Source organism: Sardina pilchardus, chromosome 5, assembly GCF_963854185.1.
Source record: "Sardina pilchardus chromosome 5, fSarPil1.1, whole genome shotgun sequence".
NCBI lineage: Eukaryota > Metazoa > Chordata > Actinopteri > Clupeiformes > Clupeidae > Sardina > Sardina pilchardus.
Genome location: NC_084998.1, coordinates 17,575,082 through 17,602,330, shown reverse-complemented (window position 1 = coordinate 17,602,330; position 27,249 = coordinate 17,575,082). Strand labels below are relative to the sequence as shown.

The following is a 27,249-nucleotide window of genomic DNA, read 5'->3' as shown; positions in this document are numbered from 1 at the left end:
TTTTTCTTTCCGATTTGCAACCAGTCCTTGGCCTTCTCCCTTGATAAGATGTGAGCCCGCCCACCGAAAAGCAATAGCACTTGTGATTGGTTAGTAAACTACAAAGCCTTAAATGTACTGTTCGTGAAGACGCCAATCAAGAGAAATCCCTGGAAACTTGACTGTAATTGGCTTCTTTTTTGTCAATACATTTCGTCTTTGTGAGACCAAACGTTGGAGCCACAAGGGGCAGTAATACCTTTCTTTGAATTGAGCAGAGCCCATCCAGTGTTCAGTTGTCCTTATACAGTTTAAATTCGAAGGTTTATGAACATTTATAATCTGTATAACTTTGTGTGTCAATATTCGTAGCCTAGATACAAAAGAAATGAAAGGTAGACGAATTTTGAGAAATATAGCTATGTTGATATTAACCTTCGACATGTGAAAATGTAGGCCTTTAAACTGAACTCAGATCTGTTACAAAATAGCATACTACATTCAGTACATTGTAACGAGGAAGTAAGCTAACTAACGAATTTAATTTTCCATACATGTTTGATGTGTTTGTGAGCCGTCACAGGACAGGAGTAGCCCTAGGTCTATGGAGTAGCCTAGTTTGCCTCTGAATAATGCTGCTGCTGCTGCAGCTAAAAGTTAGCTGAGAAAACTATGGCAGCAATAGTAGGCCAGTCAATCTAGCTCAAAAAAGGGCCAAACCTTAAACTAATTGCAATAGTAATGGTTCATACTTTTTATTGATCCTTAAACCCTCCTGCATCACATATTAAAAATCTACCCATTTATATTTAGTGGAACATACTTTTATTCAAGGTCAAAGGTAGCAATTTCCAATGCATTTTGCCATTGAGATTTACTACAGGTGAAATGGGTAAAATTTTAAACTATAGATATCAAATTGAAACTTTCACAGTTGTTTACTCACATTAAGGCAAAGATTTTTTGTATTGCAAGTTTTCTGAAATGTGATGTTTAGATATGCAAATGAGACCAATAGGTACAGTCAACTTCAAAATAATTGCTGAATTTTGCTTCTATATTGGATACCAAAAGCCTATGCAAAGGGAATATTTGATATCACTTCATATCACCTCAGAAATGAGGAAATCAAGTCAAGTCAAAATCAATGCGTTTCAATGGAAGTACATTAGCAGCTATAGAACAAATGATTGTCAATGATATGGTATGATGGAAGTATCTCAGTGCATGCCAACTCACTTGATATGTTGTCTAAAGGTCAATATCTTCCTTATGTGACTTGGCATGTGACTTGAGATACTTCCATCATACCATATCATTGAAAATCATTTGTTCTATAATGTACTTCCATTGAAACGCATTGATTTTGACTTGACTTGATTTCTTCATTTCTGAGGTGATATGAAGTAATATCTAAGGCCTACTTGTAGGATGTAGGCGGGGTCATTCCAATGTTCCCCGGGTCCTATGTTCCCCAGTTTCCCCAAAAGGGTCCTATGTTCCCCGGTTGCAATACATACCGGGGAACATAGGACCCTTTTTTGGAAAAGCGGGTAACATAGGACCCTTACTAAAATTGAAGAAAATTGGTCCTATGTCCTATGTTCCCCAGTCCCATACGAAGTGGGGAACATAGGACCCGAGGAACATATGACCTGGGGTACGCTCCCGATGTAGGCTAGGCCTATGGCTTGAAGTATGTGGCTCCAGAGGAATTTTGCTCTCATTATGGCATAGGCTATGGCTTTAAGACCATTGCAAAGAATTGGTGCTTCAATAATTGTAACTTAATCATTAAGGCTGCTAATGAATTTGTTTTAGCCTACTATTGCATTATAAATCCTACGAATGTGGTTGTAGCCTGTCTGTCTCCAACACTACGCAATAGTTTTTGATCCTCGATTGTAATTTTACTTCCAGTGATGAATCATAGCGTATTGTAAAAGTTTATGTTTAACCATTGTTTACAACTGTAATCAAACCTCAAAAAAAGGGGGGGGAGGGTTGAAAATGAAGGACACAGAAGTTTATAGGGCACTTTAAAATGGTAAAGCTAACAGCAGTAGTAAAAAGTTGTCATTATATTCTAGTGTTGGCTCATTTTCATGTTTTGGGGTTGATTGACCTGGTGGACACTTTTCAAATGTTGCTTAAAAGTGACATGAGCGGTTAGTCTGTAAACTGTAGCCTATAGAAATGTTTTTTTGTCTATAAAAATGCTTAACATAATAATACACATGCAACAGACAATAACATAATAAAGAAATACAAATAAATGCAGAGATTATGCGTTAGCCTACATATTGCTAGTTTTGTTGTAGTATTTAGAGCACACCACTAAATACCATAGTCTGTAAACTGTAGCCTATAGAAATGTTTTTTTGTCTATAAAAATGCTTAACATAATAATACACATGCAACAGACAATAACATAATAAAGAAATACAAATAAATGCAGAGATTATGCGTTAGCCTACATATTGCTAGTTTTGTTGTAGTATTTAGAGCACACCACTGATTTCACTACAGTTCCCATGTGTCTCTGAAATGTTTTTATGTTACCAATGTCAGTGTTCAAGTAAACTCCACATAAGTTCTTGTACAGGCCATGGCTATCTCCAAGCTGGACTAGTAATTCATTGTTAGCTGGCCTACCTGCTTAAGATTGTTATAACTGATTCAGAATGCTGCAGGATGCCTGGTCAGCCAATAGGACACATGCAAATTGAACAATTTTATTGTTGTTATTTGTATGTTGCTTTGAACAAAAGCGTCTACTAAATACCATAATCATAACCATAACCATAAACTCTTCTGTCCAGAATAGATCATGTGTTGAAGTGTAATGCCCTCTGACAAGGGATACTGTGTGGGAGAAGCTGTGTAATAGAGACATTAAAAGAGCCATGCCATCTGCCATTGTGTTAGGATATATTTCTCTAGAATGGCATTGGTCATATTTTGCTGGTTTAATTAAGGCCCTTCTCATCAGACCAACTGCTAGTAAAAAGAACAAAACATGCTAGATAAACCCTAGACACAGGCCTACACAATTATTTGGCACAGAATGACAAAATCAGTATACTGTGCAGTTTGCAATGAAATAACTTATTGGACTATTGTACTTTTGGCACAGTAACAATTGACATAGCCATGTCATAGAAGATGTAATTATAGATTAAACAAATTAGAGCTGCTCAATATGCCTATTCACTATGGAGACATTTTCAAGAAGGCAAGCCTTACTCAGACTTATTTGTATGAGACTGTAGCTGTGCCACTTCTCAAACAACTTTGGCCCTTTATTAAATTGGATTTTCCCCTGGTTTAACATAGATCTGCTACTCCTACAATACATACATTCTGTAATTCATGTTATACAGTGGGGAAAATTTAGCATGGGTATTTGAACCCATGCTAAAGTTGACTAAAAAGAGAAATATAAAATCATCTTTTGGAAATTGCTTGGGGAAAAGCATGGGTTCAAATACTTATTCTCCCCACTGTGTATGTGCTGTAGAACTGAAATAACTGAAGAAGATAATGATCTGCTATAGGAGTCAAAGAAAGGCTGCAGGGCAGGCAACTGCGTTACACAATGCTGTGGTTATAGATTAATCATAAACTCAGTAGACTAAAGCGAGATCTAAGGAAATTCATGCTCATCCAAGTCTTCCTGCACACTGGGGGTGATCAACCGCTCGGTCATCCATTCCTTAATGGCTTCAGGTTCTTTTTCACCAGCATTGTAGTGTCCCCATAAACGTTTATGGCACTTCTGGCTATGGTGACCTAAGCGTCATACCATTGCAAAAGAGGGCTGAGTTCTAGGTGAGAATCCCTATTTAAGCCAAGTGAGTTTCTCACTGTTTTACCTCACTCACTCATCTGAGCCGTCGCTTTTTCTCAAGCACTTGTAACCCAACTATACGCAAGACTTACAATGGCCTTTTCCGGCAAGTACGAGACTGAGTCCCAGGAGGGATACGATGCCTTCTGCAAGCTCTTGGGTAGGACAGTTTTTGGAAATTTCAGTATATACTGACAGATTACTAACATATTTCAGGAAATTTTGTTTGTTATCTGCTGTTGCTTGCACTGTAGAGGAGAAGAGAAGGAGAAGATTTGGTTGCAGCCATTTTGCAGCCATTATTTTTTCAATTAACAGTTAAAAGCATACAGAGTCCCTGAGGTGAAGCATTTGAACAGCTACAAAATGGCATCACTGAGCTCTGTAAACCACTGTTACAGATAAATAACCAACAAATAACTTTATGATTTAATGCTCTATTTTTCTGTACGTCTCCAGGTATTCCCGATGACGTCATTGAGAAAGGTCGGGATTACAAACTGGTGACTGAGGTGGTGCAGAGTGGTAATGACTTCAGCTGGACCCAGCACTACCCTAACAACCACAAGGTCACCAACAAGTTTGTCATCGGCAAGGAGTGTGACATGGAAACTATTGGTGGAAAGAAGTTCAAGGTAAAATTATCATCCCATTGCCTGGCCTCTTCTGTTAACATGTCTCTTTATCTCACTCCCTCTCTCTCTCTCTCCATCGCTCTTTATCTCACTCCCTCTCTCTCTCCCTCCATCGCTCTTTATCTCACTCCCTCTCTCTCTCCCTCCATCGCTCTGTCTGTCCCAATCTATCTCTGTCTACCTCACCTCCACCCTTTTCTCTAACTCAGACATTATAGCGTCACTTAAAACAGTGAATAGTGCCAGTTCAAAATCATTGATATGATGCAAAAGGTTCTCAATTAAGAATTGTTGACTGTTTGTTCTGCTCAGGCCACAGTTAACATGGATGGGGGCAAACTGACTACGCAGTTTCCCAACTACTCTCACGTAACTGAGATCAGTGGCGGAAAGCTGGTAGAGGTGAGAATTTTAATGGCAGTTTCATTTGAAGAAAAGATAATAAATAATGTGTCTGGATTATCTCTCATTTTTCTGTCTTGTTTTCTGTGTAGATCTCAACAGCAGGCACTGTTGTACTGAAGAGAGTCAGCAAGAAGCTTTAATTCACATTACAGTGCCACTGTTATGCTGTACACAACTGCTAACCTCAAACTTGAACTATGAAATAAAATGCAACATAACTTAATTTCCCAGTGTACTGTATTTTTTCTGAGTGAGTGGGTTGAAGACAATACATGAAACTCATTTTGAAGAAAGGAAATTGTATATCTACCACCATAAATATAAGTCACGGCTCACTTGTTTTTTCAAAAGCTCAAATGTATTACAGATGCATTGAATAAAATCTTTGGCAGAAAAGTAAACAGTGTTAAAACAAATCTAGATTTCTCTTGGGATTAATAAAGTGTTTGTCTGTTGAAACCCTTCACAACAGAGTGGAAGCTGTTACAGGGAGCGGCTGTGTGTGTGTGTGTGTGTGTGTGTGTGTGTGTGTGTGTGTGTGTGTGTGTGTGTGTGTGTGTGTGTGTGTGTGTGTGTGTGTGTGCGCGCGTGTTTCCAGTGAGCTTCACATGGAATTTTCACCAGACATTAGTAAATTAAGTTATGTGTAATAAAGTGGAACAACATAGGGTAAAATGGCTCCATTCATTATTCCTTCTACTGTATGAAGTCTGCCAGTACAATGACCTAAAAAAACAGCCCCACACCATGATGCCATGAACCTCACTTTTAGTACAGTATTTTTAGGGTAATGTGCAGTGCCATTTCCCCGCCAAACAGTGTGTATGCCAAAAACATTACATTTTTGGCTCATCCGACTATAGACTTCTCTCAGTATTTCATAGGCTTGTTCAAAGGTTGTGTAGCAAACTCTAAACGAGCTTTGACATGTTTCTCCTCAGTAATCCTGTCAGAGTCGTGTGGGGTGAACGTGCAAGCCACAGTGATAGAGTGCATTGGCTATGATATCAATTGTATGCTTCCTCCGAGTGGTCCTTAGCTTTTGGGCTACTCGTCTGACTCTTCTCCTGACTCCAGAAACCTTGCGAGGAACTCCTGTGCGTGGGTGGTTGATGATGCACCCAACTTGCAATGGCCGCAATGCTTACTGGAAGATTCTGAAGTTTTAAAATATACATGTAACAGTTCCATTTAGATGTTTGCAACAATAAGGTTGGTCTTGGGAGAGGTCTTGGGAGAGCTCTTTGGTTTTAATCATCATGAGTGGTTTCTTCTCTGACACCTTGGTCACAATTATTTTTATAGCCAATCAATATACAAACCCAGCTAATATTAATTTACACGGAGGTATAATTACTTCCAGATTATCTTACAGATTTCTGGTTCCTTGCTTTGGTTTACTGCACACTACACATAACTACACATAACTTTACTTATGGATTTGTTTATATGTGGAGATACATCTATGGTGAAAACTTGTTAATTGCCTCATTGGAAATACTTACTGAAAGAAATGGTGACACATTCAATGTATGAATGTATGTATAGCCTATGTGTACAGTATGTATCTATCTACAGTATATCTATCAGAAATGTAAAATGTAATTCTGTAAAAGCTAAAAAGTGCATGATCCATAAAAAGGTATTCACATCACAACAGCAATATGAGCTGCCGGATCAGTAGTTTAGTATTGAGTTTAACTAGCACTAAATCTCTCACTGCAGTCGTAACAGCTAAACCTACTGTGATGGAGGCGCAAATTCTCAGGCTCTTTTGCCAGTGAAACCTACACTGATGAAAATGTCACACTGTTTCTATAAATGTTCAATGAGCAAATTTAAAGGCTGTGCTGGTGTGAACTCATTTTCATTCAAGGCACTGCAAGGATACACCCAAGCTTTCTAAGAACCAACATTTGTGTGATTTTCTAGGCTTCTTCTAAACCCCAAACACCCTTTTGTATTATGCATTCTGTATGTTAAGAGTTGCATTCAAGAGATACTTTAATGACTTACAGGCTTCTGCCGGCTGCCTGATTCTGCACTGATGAATAGACAGATACTGAGGCCATACAAGTGTCTGACATACCATTCAGATTTTTAGATAGAATTGTTCCTGTTCTGAAAATTAGTTTGTCGTGAGGGTACAGGATATTTCATTACTACAGATTGGAAAGCGTCATATCATGAAAATGCTGACTCAGGCCCAGAAAGTGCATTTTAATGTATAAAAATCTATGTTTCAATCCATTGATTTACTGCAAAAGTCTCTTGAATGCCTCTCATTTCAAGTCTATCTAGGAAAAGTATGGACTTTCAACTTCACCAACAGGTGGCATCAAAATCTCTCTGTAAATGTTGGTCATGTAACTTAACCACAACTGAAACCCCTACATAATCTGGCACAAAGAAAGTGCTCTAAAGAGAATCGTTGTCATTGATGCTGTGTGGTAGACTTTGAATGAGTTTTGTTGTTGTTTTTGTTGTATCATGACCTGGTTCCCCTTTCAATAATAATCAGGTAAATTCAAATAGATGGAAAATAATGTTGTTCAAAAGTAAACATCGCTTTAATTTCCATTGAAGAATGTCACAGAAATGTCTACACAAAGTAAGTTTGTCACCACTTGGAACTGATATCCCTAATCTACTGTGCATAGTATGTGTTAGCATGCACATATGGGACATCCCAAGTCTTGCGTGGGTGGATAGCAGAGCTCATATTCATTATAAGCATTTCACAGCATCCAACCAATTGGCACTTGTAAGATGAATTACACCAAATGCTCATACAGCAGCAACCCATTCCGCTCAAACACTGGGCTCTTTTCCCAGAAACATTTGGCACCACACCATTACGCATTTCTCGCAGAGGAAATAACAACCATCATGTCACGATCACCATGAAATCTATGTCAGCCAAGGACTACTGGCACCATCCCACACACAACCTGCCTGGGCTCCAGGAGTTGAGAGCTATTAAATAATCATTATTTATTCAAGGTGAGACGCTTCGCAGTGCTTTCATAGACATACAACTGTACTTAGCCAGTAAAGCAAAAATACACAACCCTGTACTGTTTGGATTTTAAAAGAACACCATATTCTTGAATCCAGTGACCACCCCACCTCACCCAACCTCACCCCACCCCCCACTCCACATCCCCAACAACAGCACACATACATACACACATAAGCAAGCTATTTGAAGCAACCATTTAGTGTGCTTGGTGCTGGGTACTTCCCGCGGCGTACCCATAGGACCCCATATCTCCCCGATGATAGTGTTGTGGGGCTGGCTGGCCTATATTTAGCCTGGCCCTGTGACTGCACTGGCCATGTTAACCGAATTCCAGAGGCATGCTCCGAGCTCAGCCTGACCAGCACCTGCTGCTAGAGCTAACTGCCACATCTAGACCATTGCCTCAGCTCAGAGTGGGCCCTGGACCGCATTACTTGGGTCAAACCTCAAGAGGGAGGGAAAAAAGGGTCTGATTCATTCTATCCCACTACCCCCCCATCTTGGTGCTGTTTTTGGAGGGTACGTGGCCTAATTTCTTGTTTTAGATTTATTGATAGTGCGATCATCTGCAATTTAAAGGTGCATGACTCTTCCTTTTAGAGTTTGATGAAAACGGATCCGAGAAACCCGCGAGCAGTCCGAGAGAGTCCTGCCTGAAAATGTACTGAAAGGATTTGGCTTGTTTTCTTCTTTTTGATCAGGTTCGTACATGCCTTTTCATATCTCTTGCACTCAGTCAATGGAGATGCGCCTATATGCCTGTCTTGCACTGGAGGAACTGGAGCCCAGCTCACTGCAGTCGTAGAGAGGTGTTTGTCATCACGTGGCTGACATATTATATTATATACAAACACTAGGGGGTATAGTAGAGTATTGAGAGTAGGTTTTGTGGTTGCTTTGACTCTTTGAATATGGAATATTATTTAATTTTGCATGTATACTCAGTTTCTAATCTAGGGTCCAAGTGTCAAAGTATCCAGGGATAATCAATTCATGACAAAACAAAGATACCCGGGATATAAACGCTTTTTATTGATTGCGCTATAATGCTACCTGAAATCATAACTAAAATGCCATGAATTGTCATTTAAAAGTATCCACCCTCTTTCTTTCTCTATCTCTCTCCTTCCCCCACTCACTTTCTCACACTCTCTTGCTCTGCAGTCTTGAAAAAAGTCCCCTAATTCCTAGGGTTCCTGCCAGAGATAACACTGTGCCACTAATAGACTGAGTGAGTGGCTTCAGTTGCTGATCTCAAATCCTCCCGCACCGACCAAACGTTCCTGGAACATCAGTGAACCTGCCTAACCACTGCCATGTCAGAGAGGTCATCTCCTTGTGACATTTTTGAGGATGCCATCCAATCTCCTTGCCCGATGGCAGAGGAAGAAGATGGCGATATTGACAGTATTATGGATGACACATGCAGTTACTTCACCGCTGTCTGTTCTCTAAGTGGCGACTATGAAGCTCCAGAGGAAAAAAGATATACTCCCATCCTAAGATCGGCAAATCTACCAGAAGTCAGGATTCCTGCCCCTGTACAAGAGGTCAACAATAAACCTGCTGTACTTCTGCCACTTGAACAAGAATTGGACAATAAACCTGCTGTACTTCTGCCACCTGTACAAGAATTGGACAATAAAACTGCTGTACTTCCTGCACCTGCACAAGAGTCGGACTGTAAACCTGCTGTACTTCTGCCACCTGCAGAAGATTTGGACAGTAAACCTGCTGTACTTCTGCCACATGTAGAAGATTTGGACAGTAAACCTGCTATACTTCTGCCACCTGTAGAAGATTTGGACAGTAAACCTGCTATACTTCTGCCACCTGTAGAAGATTTGGACAGTAAACCTGCTGTACTTCTGCCACCTGTACAAGACTTGGACAGTAAAACCGATGTACTTCCTGCACCTGTGCAAGAGTTTGACAGTAAAACTGCTATACTTCTCCCTCATGTACAAGACCTTGACAGTAAAACGCTTGTACTTCCTAGTCCTGGACATGAGATGGACTCATCTGCTGTATCACCCATGGCCAGTGATCCACATATTTCAAACAAGTCATTTTCTGAACCCTCCTCATATGACCCAGTGGATACCTCTGTTTTACTTGTCTCAGCACCACAGACATCCAGCTTAACTAATCATGTCTCACCAACACCTGTCACAACAAATGAGACTTTGAGAGAAACAGCACACGAGTCCACCATCAAAGCTTTTCAAACAGCTAAAGTATTTCTGTCAAAGCCCTCTCAATCCCCAAGAATCAATATTCCATTGAGAGATATAGCTAAAGTCAGCATGACCACCCATACCGACACCAACACCAACACCAACACCAAGGCAGGATTTGGCATTCCACCTCCTCAGTCCAATTTCAACACTATTTTGATCACACCCAAGGGAAATCAATACAACTGGGACGGGGCGAGGGAAATCAGTGGCACCATGCCAACAGAGGTGCCCCCGAAACAGGGGCCATGTCTTGCAGAGGTGGCTGGCAACAATATGGCTGAGGGGAGCAGACTGTACCATCGAAGCCAGCCTATGGAGGAGAGCCTGGCTGGGGTGGGGGAGGGTCAGGACACGGTAGCCAGTTGCGGACTGGAGCAGGCTGGACTGTCACTCAGGGACAGAAATAGAAAAGCGTCTGCAAGCTGCATCTCGACACTCACAGCCAGTGCACGCAGGTCAGGAATCCCGCCACACTGTTATTCTGAGTGTATCCTCGCAACCGCGCAGCAACACCAGCCGCACAGTCCTCCTGAATTGCGGAGGTGGCAAAAGCAGAGCGGGCAAGTCGCCTGGAGGTCTAGAGCGCTCCCACAGAAACTCGCCGGCAGCTCTAGGAAAGACTTCAGCGCCACACAGCAGAGCAGTGGACAGAGCAACATGGGCACGAAGGGCAGCGAGACTGACAGTGAGGTCAAGACTCTCAGTAACCTGCCAGCGAAGACATTCTCCAGTCCCGACGCAAACTACTTGGATGTTTACAACCTCACGTGCAGGTCTGCCTCTCAGCCTTACATAGAGAGCACTTTCAATGGCTGGACAGTGGACCAGCTTTCCTTCAATCACAACACATCTGCGTGCTCCGAGACCAGCAGTGTCGAGTGTATTGATGTGGCTCTGGAAACCCACGAAGAGGTGCAGCGAGGCAGCATGAAGACAGTCCCCAAGAGACAGATTCAGCTGAAGAGGAAGGACGCGGCGAACGAGTCGAACGCCAACGAAAACCAAGACGACGAGCCCCGGGAGGCCCCTCCGACGCCCAGCCGTCCACGGGACATCTTCAAGCGTCAGCACAGCACGCCGGCAGCCTTTCACCAGGAGTCACATGGGCCTGAGCAGAGGTCAGTTCAGGCTGAACGCAAACAGAGGTTGCAGAAGTCGCTGTCGCTGGACGAGACTTCCAGTCGAACCAAAATGGCCTCCTGTCTGATAAAGAATGTCTTGTCGAAGAAGATGCAACATGAGCAGGGCGTTCGTAACACCGAGGTGCAGGAGAGTGCTTTTGCCACTGTCAAGGTGCAAACCATGAACGACCATGATAATTATCAGCTGCCATCTACCAAAGAAATCTCCACCGAACCCATCACAAAAATGAGCCCAAGATCAAGTGCACCCTCACAGCAAATGGTGGCCTCACACAGCCCTCCACTGAAGGCTCCGACCGGCTCAGTCAAAGAATACATCAGTGTCAACGCCAAAACCCAACAGAAACCTGTCACCAAGCACAGATTCAACTCCTTTCACTACGGACCCGGACGGGCCGAGTTTCAGGACGACAGCCCAGAAATAACCACTGTTACGGACAGTCAGAAAGCAGAGAAGGCGAGTCCCAGAGACGAGGCTGCGCGGCTGGCTTGCTGGAGCCCGGGGGAGAAGCTATCCTGTGACTCAGCAAAGGGCAGAGCCTGGAACACGAGTGCAGCGCTAAGCAGGGCCACAGGCTCCCAGGCCTGCCTGAAAGCCACACCCGAGGAATGCTGCGCGGGGAAGGGGAACCATAAACAACAGCCCGTCAAGAGCCAACTGCCAGCACCCAAGGCATGGGAGAAAGACGTTAGGAAAGACAAACTGTCTGGCAACGTAGAAATGCCGGCAAGTCCACAGAAATTGTCTGGCCTTCTCTCAGATTTGGAGATAAGTTCAGACGAAAGTAATCAGACTTTGACTCCTGAGAGCACGACAGGGTCTGGAAAGGAGCAGCTTCTAGAAAGAGGGGACCTGAAGGTACCAGCGCAATTTGGCAATGTGAGTACACACGACAAGTTGAAAGGAATTGCGCCAGTTCATGTGGTCAGGGATATGAGAAGTCTGGTAAAAAATACATATAACCTGTCCTTTCGGGGGCCTGGCGATGCACTGCAGGGACTTGAAGAAAGCCTCAGTGCTCTAAAATCAGCCACACCATTGTGCAAGAGAACAGGTGATAAAGGCAACATGTTCGGGTCTGGAGACAAACAGCTGGGGAAGAAAGCCAAGGCATCACCACCTGTGCAGGCAGAGAAGACGAGGGATAAAAACTCTCAACACAACAGCCCCCGAGGAGGCCTGAATAAGCTTGACACGGGATTTACAAAGGTTAGTCCCAGCAGTCTGTCTGCTGCCAGCAGCTGTCTCGAGTCCAGCGCCATGGAAGGAATGAACAACAGCAGTAGCTTGAGCAAACTTGACGCTCAGAGTGACAACTCAAAATGTAAACACACTGACCAGGCTGAGAGGCCTCTGCAAGCCTTACCGGAACCTTCTGCCGAGCTGCTGACTGATGGAGAGGTGTCAGACCACAGGCAAGAGCCACTTGATAGAAGGAATGGTCTTTCCGAAGAGCACTTACAGCCACAGGCGGTGCATATGCATGGATTCGCAGCTGCATCGCAGTGTTATCCATCTGTACTACCCCAGCCCCAGGGCACTCCAGCTTGCATGCTCACCGCAGCCATCACCCCCCATGCCCAGGTCTTGCCCACATACTACTACAAAGCCAATCCTCTGAGTTACCCATCGATGTCCCCGCATGTGAGCTTTGTGCAGGGTCCCGTGATACTCCAGACGTCAGCTCAGCCCATGTCATCCACCGGGCCCAGTCCTCTAGTGAAGCATGTCTCAGAGGATGGCCAACAGCCAGCCATGAATTGCTACACAGATACTCGTCAGAGACAGAAGGGTTCTCCCATGCAGACAGGAAATGTAGATACCCGGGGAGTCAATGGTGAGCCGAAAAGGCCCTCTCCCGAAGCTCAGCCTTACCTGTGCGGCACCCAGACCCTCGTCCCAGTGCTGAGATCTGAGGGCCGACGCAGCAGCGCTGGGGCGATCTACCCCGAGCTGATGGCGGCGGGTCAAGCGGCTCCTCCTCCTCGCCATGTCCTGATGGACCCCGAGACCGGGAGGTGCTTCTACGTGGACGTTCCCCTGCAACCACAGCGCAAGATGCTGTTCGACCCCGAGACGTGCCAGTTCGTGGAGGTGCTGCTGCCCCAGCAGTCAATGCCCAGCGCCGTCATGTCCCCGCTGCCCAGTGCTATGCCATTCTCCTTCCCGACCGTGTACACCCCCAACTGTCTGCCCTACTTGCAGTCGCATGCGCAGGTGCTGCCCCACCCAGGGCCCTGAGGAGGTCACCTGCATGCCTCTGGAGGACTCTGGGTGTTGAGGCTCCCATAAGCTGCTTATAGAGATTTACCATGTGCTGTGTGGGATGGAGTATATGTGTAACCAATAATGGAAGCGTTTTATGTCAAAACTGAAGAATTTTTTAGATGTGGGCACATCTTTCAATTTGGTGAGTTCATATTATTCATGTTCCCTTTCATATCTGCAAGACTGAACTTGTTGAACTTATCATTTAATGCTAGGGTATCAAGAGTTATTGACAGTATAGTTTACTCAGAATAAACATTAGTATTATGGTCAGGGTTTGAAAGGAGAAACAAAGATCATAACCATATCAGTTCTGGTTTATCGTCAGTGTGTTTATCAGGTAACTTCCTGTCTTCCATTTTATTCAGGTCTGCAATCTTTAGGGCCCATCCAACAGTCAGTTTACAGTGACAGTTCAGGGGTCTGTGGCATCTACATTTTTGGTCAAAGTTTCATGTCTCTTACCCTGATGCTGACACTAAATAGTTATACATACTGTACATATACATATGTTAAATAAGTTCCTGTTAGTCTTTTCTAGAGTCCAGGTAGATCATGTGCACTACAGTACATTTAAATGACTGTTCAAGATGATTCCTAATTATTCCCAATTTGTTTTTACCACAGTTACATGGATGAGTAAATAAAAAAAAAAAAAAAAAAAATAGACATGTGCTGAATCAGTCTAATGTTAAGCTTAACTAAAAACAAAGGAAGGATGCCCTCACCATTGACATAAAGTGCTTTCCCACACTGGTTGCAGATGTTCTGTCCCACAGCTGTGTTGGAGAGGATGATCTCTACTTGAAAACAGGATATCCGCTGAACCTAAAGGAAGTGAATGTACAGTACATGTAACAGTCTACCTCTGAACAGGATTGTTACGAATTGATACATAGACACGCACTGAGAGCACACAACAGGGAAAAAGGAGACATTGAGTAGACAAGAGTTTGACTTCTTACTTGGTTTAAGAATGTGTCGGTGAAATGGATGTTGTTAAGGGTGTGAAAAGGTTTTCATGCTTCCCAGAGTAGCATGTTTTCAGTGGCAATGGTGGAAATGTTTTCTGTGGTTGTGTAAGTGACAGATGGTGTGATGCTCACTTGTGGTCTGTACAGTAGATGTTCCAAACAAATATCTGCACTTCCTTGAACTAACTTTATAGTAAGAATTGAGTGACTTAAGAGTTATTATATTTTTGTATACAGTGTTTATGTGGGTTGAAATGTATTGTTGAAAGTGAGTAATGTGGACTTTCTTTTTTTGTGGGGGGGGGGGTTGGGTGGTTGGTGTCAAAAAGACTCTCTTATTCTCACCATTGTTTACTGGGAGTGTTTTTCTTAATTGTAACTTATATGTCACTGAGATATTTATATAATGTCATTTTTTTATATACAGAATCTCTAAAATAATGTCAGGGGATCAGAGTTGCTATAATTGATCAGTTGTAGTTGACCACTGCAACATGCCCCTTCTTAAATCAGTCATTGATACATAAAGCTACACCAGATGTACTGTCCTGTCTACATTGGATTCCATGGAACACTATGCTACTATTCAATAATATTTTTCAGTTCATGGGAAAGATGGTTTAAATATTAGTCAATTATATTACAATGTCCTTGTATTCATAATAATATTTGTAAATAGTGGACACTTACTATTGATTGTTATTCTTTCGCACACAGTGACAATATTAGTATGTGCATCTGAAATGTTACATTTGATTTCTAGAGACAAATTGCACCTTTGTACTATATTCCATGCCTATGTTATTGCTTTCACCTCTTAAAATGCTGCATAACTAACAACACTGATCACTTGAATTAGAATTTTGTACACTTAAGAAATAAATAAGTCATACATGATGAATTCCCTTTGTGAATTTATTCTCCAATTGTGAAATATAGTATAAAAACGGTAAATTACATTATAATGCATAACAATATAGGCAGAAATGTGTGATGTCTGTGTGTGCCAGCTCTAGCCTAGATGAAGAGCTGAACTAAGTATACGGTACATACTGTTTTTACATCAACAACAATAGGTTGTGCATTAAAATAGGGTCCTTTTCACAACAATAAAGCTCTAGCAGACAGCACTTGGTTTGTGAGTGCATCCAACTATTGCCAACAGTCATTCTGTGCCATTGGAGGCCTGTTGTTGTTTATTTAATACTGTATAAAATAAGACACGTCTCGTGAGATTTAATGATATCCAATCTGGTCCAGCTGCTCCAGAGATTAGTTAGGACAACATGACTTGGACACATACAATGAACTTCAATTACTCCAGGTTGGCAGTGGGCCCTGGGGCAAAGCGTGCAATCACAACTAAAAATACCTATAAATACACTGAATATAAACAACATAATCAACGTATTGACTCACTTTTTCAAAGATTGACAAAGAAGACATTATTATTACTGTACAGTTTAGCAAAATACCTGTGCAAACTTCAGTTGCGTATATATATAAGAAAAAGAAAATTTATGAAAAAAATGTACAGGGCATAGGTGAGGCTATACTTTAGTGGATGCTACTTTTACAGGATAATCGGTCTCTGCCAGCTCCTCTCCGCTCAGGTTGTCCGTCCGCTGTGCCCTGGCCTTGCGCTTGAGCCAGCCGAAGCCTCGGAAGGTGGGGCAGATGGGCATGTGGCGTAGGCAGTCCAGGCGCCGCACGCAGCCCATGCCGACGGGGAAGTCGTAGGTGGTCGAGGTGACGGAGCTCCCGTTGGAGTCGCTGTCGGACTTCCAGTCCAACAGTCCACGTTCCTTCTTCGTCCCTGTTTAAGACGCAAATTAAGAGATACATCTGTACTGTGACTCGGTTTCACTTCGGCTGTTTCAATTGTTGCATATGATATCTTAATGGAAAGCAAAGCTATGTGCCTTGAAGTAGCCTCACAAAGGACTGTCATGATCAAATCTTGTGAGAAGGTGTTTTTTTACAGGAAATATGGGCACATACCTGGAATGGTGTTGTCCAACACAAATGCAAGGAAACCTCCAACAAACATTTCTGTTGTCAATAGAACAGTGAAGATTTGATCTAGTTCAGGAACACCTAGGAAAGCACATTAACAGGACATGAGTACATCCATGTAAGTCATGTACAACTCATGTAAGTCCATCTCTAGGTTGCACTCAGAATTTAATCTGAAATTCATGTGATGTGTGATGTGTTAACAGAAGGTGTTTCTAATGGAGAACAAAACAACTATGGCTTCAAAAGCTACAACTTAAAGAACAGCTTCCCAAAGAAGCATAGCTTCACGATCAAATGATAAAATATATTTTCTCCAATACATAATTTCATTAACAGTGAATTACCTGTTTGGATACTTCCTGGGTGCGTGTCCAGGTAATTGGGCAGCATGAGTCCTGAGAACATGGAGAAGCCAAGAACAAAGAGATTCCTGGAGGAGTTGAGATCCACATTCTGAAGGTTTGACAGTCCCACAGCTGTTATCATTCCTGGACAGGGCAAAACACACAGTCAGGGGACAGGATATCTGGATATACATAGACATACAGTACATATGCAACGAAATGGGATCTAACCACTTCCAAAATGTCACCATAACAAAATGCTTTGTCGTCTCAATACTGCAACCTAGTGGTCATATTCTGTAATGCAGTTGACAACCACATGCCATGTGAAGGATGTCACTTCCTCACCGAAAAGGGTACAGAACATGCCACCAAGAATGGGGTCAGGCAGAGAGGCGAACAGGGCCGTGAACTTTCCCACTGTTCCGAGAATGAACATAATAATGGCACCGTACTGGACCACTCTTCTGCTGCCAACCTATTTAAAGGAAAAGGCCATGGAACAAAAACATCAAATGCTGCATGCAGTAAGATGAGAGAATGTACTCTTTTGTAAAATTACAGTCAAGTTGTTATCTCATTTGTCACACAAGCTGTGTCTCAAATTCCAAGTATACATGGCATACCAAAGAGGGCAAGTAAACATGGCAAAGGATGCAATCTAACACGTGAGAGCTTTCAGGACTGATAGCACTAATTATTATCTCAATGGCCTTTCATCTGATTCTGAGACAACCTTTCATCACTGATAAGTTAAGCTCCTGAGAGATTCATAACCCAAGCTCTGCCTATACCGTCGCGTGTGACTATAGTTCCACTGTTGGAAAATACACTAGCATTATCATGGTCATTATCTAGACTAAGAAATTATTATTGTAGATTATCTTTACAACTGCCACTGCAACTGTCATTCATGTACCTTAGTAATGCCCAACACTCCGATGTTTGGACTAGAAGAGGTGGAGCCATTTCCAGTGCCCAGCAGACCTGCTATGACGCAGCATATGCCTTCAGTGAAGATCCCCCTGCAATGAGGTAAGCATGACCGCAATAGCACATTACTCTGTCTCACCCAGACTTGTTTGAGCGTGCGTCACATTTTAGATGATTAAGTTCTGACCTGTTGATGGCGTGAATAGGGGGTGGAGGTGCCCCTGAGAGGCGGGCACAAGCGTAATAATCGCCGATTGACTCGACGATGCCAGCTAGGGTGGCACTGAACATGCCCAGCACCCCTGCAACCGTCACCGTGGGCAAACCCCACTGACCTAGAAATCACAGGGAAGCAAAATGACAAATGTTGTCCCTTAAAACATTAAAAAGATTCATCTCATCACAAGTAGGCTACTGCATATTCATGTTGTTATTTTTTTTCTGGTTTGAAGTGATAAAACAGTGTGGTTCTTTGGTCACTACCGACTAATGTAGTGGAATAGCAGAGTGATATACTCAGGCTTTAAATAAAATGCTCCTCACATGGGTAGGGCATGCGGAACCAGGGGGCCTGAGACATGATCTCTCCGCGGGCATCAGTCCGAGCCTTAAAACCATACTCGTTCGGGTCCGATGGAAGAAGGTCAGTCAGGGTGAGGATGTAACATATCAGCCAAACTACCATGATGGCTATGATGATCTAAACAGGGCACAAAGCAAGGGTCAGTCCTAACATTGAACTAAAACAACACTCTATACTTATTTTATCCTGTGTCAAGATAAAGTATGTAATTTCTGCAAGTTTGAAATACCTCTAAAGGGTATTTCACACACTCACAACGATTAATTATACAGTGACCCAAATAATATTGTTCTTCATGTCGCTATCATTAGTCTATTAGACACCTTTGAACTCTCATAACGTCTTTTTTAATAGCCACTGTAAGTACAGTCAAAGTCTAGCCTATAGATTAGGTCAAAAACAGATGATTAACACTGAAAGCAAAGCCAATATCTGTAAAAATCTGTGCTTTTACAAGGGTGAAAAACTATAAAGCTTTTGGGATTGTGGGAAAGTGCAAAATGTGTGGGTAACACTTACAATAATGGTCGCAATTCTTCATTAATTAAGCATTAGTTAAGAATTGAAAAACACTTAATTAAAGGGGAGATCAGGCATTAAAATGGATTTTAGATATGTTAAGTATGACCATAAGCTAGAGTCATGGACGAGGGGTGACCCTATCCAGACCTGAAGCATTCCGAGCTAGTTTTGCTGATTCTTCCATAGCGTTATTAGTGCTAGCAACAAGGAAATACACTGATGACACCTTGTAAATCAGACTCTATTAATGAAGAAAAGCACATTTGTTCCTTAAATAATGTTGGAAAAATACTTCATAATGATTAATTACGTGGTTGTTAATTAACTAATGCTAAATGGTGCATCATTATTGTAAAGTGTTACCCTATTTTCAGTAGTACAGGAAAATGTTAAGGCCTCGAGTAAAAAGTACAGAAATGATTAATCCAGATAAAGCAATGCATGCTTAAGTATGTAGCACCATATGCTAGAATACAACTAAAGTATATTGACTATAGCTAGACTCCCAGTCTAACTGCCACACTGGTCTACCATGTACATATTCAATAATTAATATAAAAGTGATGGAGAAGTGTGTGACAAGAGTTTTCCGAAGTATCATGAGAGTGCACTGGTTCTGACCGGAAACATCTTGAATATCTGGAATTTAGTTGTAGTGCAGCCTTTCCCCCTCCTGTAGGTTGGTAAGGGTATAGACCAGTCTCTCCAGTACTGGGCAAACAGCACTATCAGGAAGATGCACCTTGAGGAATATCACACATAATTGGACTAAATTACAAGACTTGGATTAAAGTGCCATAGGGTCTATTTGAGTATTAACAATAATATGACATGTTTACCACGATTATATAATTGAAGTATTATCAATATTAAGTATTTCATCAAGGCTGCAAGTTAGGGTGGAAACAGATATTAAGTATACAATAGATGGACACTTGAATTGTTGTTGAACATAAGATACAGAATACCAAAGAAAGTACAAGAGAGAGTTGAGGAAGTGAAGTGAGGAAGGAGAGGAATTAGAGGGAATGAGAGCAGAAGATATCCCAGGAGAGCAGAACAGAAGAGAGGGTCAACCTACAGCGCAGACAGACCCCAGTGGCTCCCTGCCCTGTCCCCTGCGGTGTGGAAAACAGACAGGCCGATGAGGGAGATGGTGGGGGTGACTGTCAGGGGACCGATGGCGTTCAGCAGCAAGCCCGGGAGCCCCAGGAAACCAATCACAACCTCAACCAAACTTGACACGATGATCGCGCCCTGAATCTGCAGGTCACACACACGAAAGAGATAGTGTTAAAGTGAACCTTTTGGACACCAGCCATCATCCATACCATGTGTGCAGTGAGGATAATACCGGTAAGTATTTGAACCCATGCTAAAAAATAGGAATAAAATCATAGTTTGGAAATTGATCTTAATGCATTAAGTGAAAAAAATAGGAAATATCCAACCTTTAAGAACACCAATGTTCTTTGTGAATGAAAAATGTATTGTAAATAATGTTTTTCCTCAAAATATTATTTTTCTCAGATCTCAGATCCAGGATACTCTGCATCCTGATAAAGTTCCCTTGGCCATTGGAATATAATAAAATATATAATAAAATAGCCCCACATCATCGCATACCCTTCACCATACCTAGAGATTGGCATGGGTTTTTTTTTTAGTTAGCCTTTTAGCTGGTTTGATGCTTATTGAGCTTCAAAGCAAACCAAATCACCTAGGCTAACTATGAAAAAAAAACAATCAGAAAAAAAATAGATGGAACAAACTAGAATAATAATGCTATCTGTTTCATTAAATTATGATGATGTAATAATTGGGCCACTCAATGTGTGTTAAGTCATATCAGAGTCCCTGTTGCGTGCAAATGCAAACAGAAAAAAAAAACCCTGGGAACTTGACAGTAATTAGCAGAGTCCTCTATCTACTGTATATGGCTCTGGTAATTAGTAGAACTGTGTTCTTAGAACTGTTGTGTTTGAATGTGCCTTATGTTCATAACATCTTGTTCCACTCTTCCTTTGTCACCTGTGTGTGTATCTTAATCTTTTCTTTTTTGGCCAGACTGAGGTATGCCTTTTTCTGTCTAGAAGTCCATCATTCAGGTCACCTCTTCTGTTGATGTTACCACTGGTGTTTCTTATTTGTATTTATTTTTTATACTATTTACTCTGTTTTTCACAGAGAATAGTTCATAGCGAGAATAAGATCATAGGTGTCTTGGTCCTTCCTAACATGGCATAGCCTTTTCTGTCAGAACGTGAATAGATTAATATATATATTTCATTTCATGCCTTTAATCGAACCAACAATAGCTGAAGCTAAATTCATCTAAAGAGTTACAGTGCTTCTTTACTTATGGCAGCAGTTTTCAGCTGTGTTGGCAAGCATAATTGCATGGGTTTTCTAATGATCAGTTAAGATCTTCAGCATTCATTCAGAATGTGCCACTGGAACATAGGGCCAATAGGTAGTTACAGAGAATGGGTCACTGTGCACTTACTGTATGTAGATGTTGCATGAAAAATAAGCCATTCCTTCTACACTAATAATTTTATTCATTAATGATGTCAAGACTGTATTTGTGATTTATTTGGTATTGTTTTAATGGCCAAAACTAGCTTTAAAAGGTAGGGTATATAAGTATATATAGATATATACTGTATATATTTATGTATAGATATGACTGGTATTACCTCTCTGATCCGGGGGTGCCAGACGTGGCCGGTGTCGAGGGGCAGAGTCCAATTCCCATAAATCTCCTCTGTGAAATGATCAGTAAGTCAGCAAGACTAAAGGTGGCAGTGCTGTGATTTTGTCAAAGCTAAGCTATTAATTGTGCTCCACTTATTTCTAATCTCAAAAAAGTGGATATGGGCCAAACTGTACCCTCAGGAGGACACGTCCATCTATCCAGCTTCATGATGGCCTGAGCAGGGATGAGAAAGGCTAATGCACTGGCCTGGAACAACGGAAGCCTGAGGAGGACAAATGATTCTTTTTTCTGTCTAAATAATTTGTCATTAATACAGACAGACAGACATACACACACACGTACACACACACACAGACACACACAGACACACACACACGCACACACACACACACGCACACACACACACACACACACACACACACACACACACACACACACACACACACACACACACACACACACACAAAGACAGGTTGTGTTTTCACCTGACACCAAAAGTGGTCTGAATGAGGGTGGTGACTCCCACACAGGTGAAGATGGTTCCCACCAGTGCGCTGACAGTGGACTGGTCTCGCCCGACACACATGGCCTCCGCCAGCAGGAAGGGCACGGCTATGGTTCCACTGAAGCATGTTAAGTAGTGCTGGACCATACAGAGATAGAATTATACCAACCGCAACATGCCAGAGGAAATCATAGAGGAAAAATCATAGAGGAAAAGCATTTACCACAAATGATTGTAAATACCTGTAAGCCAAGAAGGGCACAGAGATACCAAGGTGGGACATCTTCAATCCGGTAGATCATGTCGAACCCTGGCTGGGGTTTTGCAGTGGGAGACTGCCTGCCTCCTTCGGCAGACTGCTCCAGCCTGTCTTCATCCTGGCAAGGATCCTAAATTACACAATCACACAGTTCTCAGAACTTCCTCAACTGAGACGGGACCCAAACTACCACATTCATGGACTGGAATGCTTCTGCTACCCATACATACAGCAATCGGGCTATGGCAACTGTGTTGTACAACTCAGGTGTAGGTAATGGTTGGTGTGGGATGGTTTAGACAATTGCTCAGGTTGAGATATGCTTCCAATAATAATTTACTCAAAAGCAAACATTGAACAAAAAAAGAGAGAGTTAAACTAGGGCAGCTGCAGGACAGCAGGCACATGAGCAACTGTATTTTTTGACAATCAATTTAAATACAATCCCAAATCAGAAAAAACTTGGAATGTTGTGTAAAATGCTTGTAAGCTCATATTTAACTGTAAAAAGGACAATGTATCAGAAGCTGAAAATGACACATATGACTCTTTCAATGAAAACATATGTTCATTTTGAATTTGATACCAGCAACAGGTTTAAAAAAAAGTTGGGATGGGACCAAGAAAATGCTGGAGAAGTTGTGCAATGATAAAGAAAACAAAAGGAGGAATATTTTACAACCAATTAGGGCAACATGATTGGGTATGAAAAAGAGCATCCTACAGTCTCTTAGAAGTAAAGATGGAGAGGAACTCATCACTGTGTAAACATGTATGGACAAATGATGAAACAATATAACAATAATGCTTCTTAACATAAAATTGCAAAGTATTCAGAGTTCACATTATATATAGTACATAAAACCATTAAAATATTCAGAGAATCCAGAGAAATCTTCGCAAACAAGGAATAGAGCTGAAAAACAATATTGGCCATTGTCTTTTGGATCTCAGATGGCACTGCATTAAAATCAGACCTGTTTCTAATTATTGTATGGGCTCAGGTAAACCTCTGATAACCATTGTCTATGAGCACAGTTTGATACTAAATTCAGAAATGCTAGTGTATAAAATAAAATGGATTTAGACTTGATACAGAAATACTACCACCCTATCTGGGCCTGAACTCATTTAAAATGGACTGAGGTAAAATGGAAAACGGTCCTTGCTTTTCTTTTTGGAAATCATGAACTCCTCTGTGCTACAGAGGAGGGGGCCTATCCAACTTGTTTTAGAGCTCAGTTCAAAACCTAGCATCTATGATGGTGTGGAGGTGCATTAGTGCCTACAGCATGGGCATCTTGCACATCAGCCAAGGCACAATCAATTTTGAATGATGTACACAGATTTGTATCAACATATACTTCCATCCAGGCCATGTGTGTTCTTTTTTTAGAAAGACCTTAATATTTCAGGAAAACAATGGCAAAATGAATTCAAAAGGTGTTTTATTAGGTTGGGGTGCAGGCCAGTCAAGTTCATCCACACCAAACTCTGTCATCCTTGCCTTTATGGACCTTGCTTTGTGCACTGGTGCACAGTCATGTTGGAGCAGGAAGGGGCCATCCCCAACCTTCCCACAAAGTTGGGATCATGTAATTGTCCAAAATTTCTTGGTTAATACTGAAGCATTCAGAGTTCCTTTCACTGAAACTAAGGGACCAAGCCCAGTTCGGGGATGGCCCCTTCCTGTTCATAAAGGCATGGATGACAACGTTTGGTGTGGATGAACTTGAGTAGCCTGCACAGTCCTGACCCCAACCTAATAAAACCAACATCATAATAAACCCTATGGATTAAGGATGGGATGTGACCGAAGTTCATATGTGAGTCAAGATAGGTGAGCGAATACTTTTGACAATATAGTGTATTATATCCCCATAGAGGAAGAGTCCAGGTGCCAAAATGACCTGTTTGTCAAATTAGGTCCATAATGGAATGAAAAAACATGATCAAAATTCAACAATACCCCATACTGTTGAGCAACTGAAATCCAATAGTGAGCAGGAAAGGGACAACATTTTATAGGACAACTGGTTTCCTCATTCCTAAACATTTACAGAATGTTGTTATATGAGAGTTGAATCAGCACAGCACTTCTTTTCTTTTTTAAAAAAACATGTTGCTATCATGTTAGTATCAAATTCAAATGTAAGATATATGTTTAACAAAATAGTCAACATTTTCATGTTATGTCCTTTTTGCAGCTAAATATGGGTTTATGAGATTTGTATATTATCACATTCAGATTTTTGGTTGTAACTGAATAAAGGTAATGTGTTTTGATGGATGAATGTACTTTTATCTTATGTTTCACAAGCACACACATAGAATTAGAATCTACTTTGAATGCTAATGATGTCTTCATTACCACAATAAAGACATTTTCTACATTTAAAAAAGATAATTCTATTCTCACTTGAGGCATTATATTTACCGTCTTTGTCACACTGTTTTAACAATTGCAAAATGGTACAAGAAACCATAGGTGCTATCTGCAGCCATGGAAACTTTTTTCACTACAGGCCTCATGAGTTATCTAAGCATAAAACGTGACATATTTTTTACCTTGTGGTCCAGTGTGCCGTCAGTAGGATTCATTGGTGCGCTGAAATAGGTGTGTTTGCTCAAGGCTGCGTGTTCTTGTCTTTGTAGACAGCTTCTGTAGCTTCTTTGTAGACATGCGCTCTTGACCTCCTTCACTGACAGGGCCGCCACTGATACAGAGGCGTGAAGGAGAAGGACTGCAGGTTAGTCAAGTTAATTATCTCCCCTTTCTTCTGGACTTTACCCACTACTGTCCAGTGGAAGCTGCAGGCCTTCACAGAAGGTTTTCCGCTGAGAGAAGTTGGAGTGGGCGAGTGAACCTTTGGTAACATATAAATATATAATTTGTTTTCTTTCAGCCAGCCAATGGTTTAGGGGCATCCTTGTAGGTGGCAGGTGACAAACTAGATAACTGCTCCAATTATCACACAGTGACATCTGCATCAGAAATGTTATCATGTGTATCAGAAACTCAAAGCCCCTAAGAGGACATGGGCAGAAAAGTTTGTTTGCATAATAAAGTAACTAGAAAGCATCTGATGTGCTCACAAAATTGTTCCCTTAGGGATTCTGTGATAAGAGGGATAAGGACTTCCATGTGAAATATCATTTATGTAAACTCTATTGCAAGAAAAGGCGGACATATCCCAAATAGATAGACACAAATGCAAACCTGGGTTACCAATTGTCCACAAGAGGGTACCAAACACCAATCCAATATTCAGCACCTTCGGAGAGTGATGATAACTTGTGGACCTTGTGAACTTGTGGATTGAATTGATGTGGGCCAGCCTTATAACATGACTAACTAGAAAAGCCTGTGATACGGATCACTCTCAAAATGTAATCGTTTCTTACTTGGGTCATTTCAGACCCTTCTTGAAAATGTCATCGCAAACCATCCATAACTTTTTGAGTTATCTTGCGAACAGACAAACAAACAAACCCAGATGAAAAAATATTCAACTACGGTATATGAGGAGCTCTTTTCCAAAACGCCACAAAAAAACATTTTAATGCATTTTCATAAATATTTTTTTTAATGGTGTTTTCCAAGTTATTTCAGTGGAACTGTAATTGGGTTATTGTTATTTGAATTATCTTTACTCAATCCAAACAACACAACTGCACTTTTATTGATGTCACCTGAAATTCTCAATTTCTCTTTTTTTCCAAACATGGATTTATGGCGTTTTGGGAAAAAAAGAGCTCTTCATATGTTCAACAATACACAATATGTCCGTGCCATTTATATGCTTGGTCGCAATATGATATACAGCAACTGATGGATAGGTTAAAAAAATATAACAATAAAAAATAAACATTGTCTGATGATTCAGAAACTACTTTATACTACTACAGATGACTCAACATCAGTGTCAGGATGTGTTGCAAGCCCATGACGTTGAGTGTCTGCAAGTATATTAAGGCCTTGACACAAATCCTTTTCCAAGTAAGCAGAGCCTTCCACAACAATGCTGCAGATCATTATAACCTGGAATTTGTCTGGATTTGTCTTCAGCTGGAGGGCTAGAGATTACAGCAGACCAGGCTAAGCAGGCTATCTGTACTTACTTGAAATGCTGAACGACCAAAGACAGATTATCACAGGGCGGCTTTGGATGAAGCGATTTCATATCTCAGACATTCCTGTCCAAAGCACTCATCCTGGACACAAATGCAAAAGAAAGCTACATACAGTACCCTCCAGAATTATTGGCACCCTTGGTAAAAGTTGACTAAAAATAGGTATAAAAATAATCTTTAGGTGATTTATTGTACTCCCACAATGAAAACAATGTGGAAAAATATACCCTGCAAGGCAAGCAAATGTATTCTGAGAAAAAGGAAAATCTCATAAAGAAATAAATATTTTTAACAAAAACAGCTTGCTCACAATTATTGGCACCCCTGAAACATATTACGTACAACATTTAACAGGAGCATTTTCCTATGTAAATGCAACGTTTTAAAGTAAATCAGAGTGTCTGTGAACTTTCAGAAGTAGTTCATGAGGTTCTTTTTCACTATGGTATGAAAATGAAGTCACTCAGAGGCTAAATCCTCTGGTCATTTTTCAACATTGGAGAGACAAGAGAATACACTAAATTGAAATAAAAAGAAATTGTGTTGACATTTGTAAGTAAGAGAATGTCTATGGAAACTAGGTATTTTGTTGAAAATGCCTATATTTCCAGTTAAAATGATGAATAAAAGGTTCTAATCATCTGGAAATGTGGCAAACATGCTTGGACAAAGACCCATGGCTATTTTGCTCCCACGCACAGTATGGAGGATGGTA

The 27,249-nt window shown here is 41.4% G+C and overlaps 3 protein-coding genes across 3 annotated transcripts; 2 read left to right on the top strand and 1 right to left on the bottom strand.

Annotated features, from left to right (window-relative positions):
• Window positions 1-3,833: 3,833 nt before the first annotated feature.
• Window positions 3,834-5,092, top strand: fabp6 (fatty acid binding protein 6, ileal (gastrotropin)). The gene is made up of 4 exons (XM_062535638.1): window positions 3,834-3,989; window positions 4,289-4,464; window positions 4,777-4,866; window positions 4,959-5,092. The coding sequence occupies exons 1-4, from the start codon at window positions 3,923-3,925 to the stop codon at window positions 5,007-5,009; spliced, it is 384 nt and encodes a 127-aa protein (XP_062391622.1). The 5' UTR covers window positions 3,834-3,922; the 3' UTR covers window positions 5,010-5,092.
• Window positions 5,093-9,998: 4,906 nt separating this feature from the next.
• prob1 (proline-rich basic protein 1) lies at window positions 9,999-14,795 on the top strand. Its single transcript, XM_062536746.1, has 2 exons — window positions 9,999-13,684; window positions 14,306-14,795. The coding sequence occupies exon 1, from the start codon at window positions 10,198-10,200 to the stop codon at window positions 13,513-13,515; it is 3,318 nt and encodes a 1,105-aa protein (XP_062392730.1). The 5' UTR covers window positions 9,999-10,197; the 3' UTR covers window positions 13,516-13,684; window positions 14,306-14,795.
• A 618-nt stretch (window positions 14,796-15,413) lies between these two features.
• On the bottom strand, window positions 15,414-25,093 carry slc23a1 (solute carrier family 23 member 1). Its single transcript, XM_062536745.1, has 14 exons — window positions 24,969-25,093; window positions 22,384-22,530; window positions 22,122-22,279; window positions 21,810-21,898; window positions 21,617-21,684; window positions 19,999-20,180; window positions 19,539-19,659; window positions 18,356-18,512; window positions 18,000-18,147; window positions 17,799-17,904; window positions 17,228-17,357; window positions 16,880-17,023; window positions 16,518-16,613; window positions 15,414-16,332 (listed from the first exon to the last, which is right to left on the bottom strand). Exons 1-14 carry the CDS (start codon window positions 24,999-25,001, stop codon window positions 16,067-16,069), a joined length of 1,845 nt encoding a protein of 614 aa, XP_062392729.1. The 5' UTR covers window positions 25,002-25,093; the 3' UTR covers window positions 15,414-16,066.
• Window positions 25,094-27,249: the final 2,156 nt, after the last annotated feature.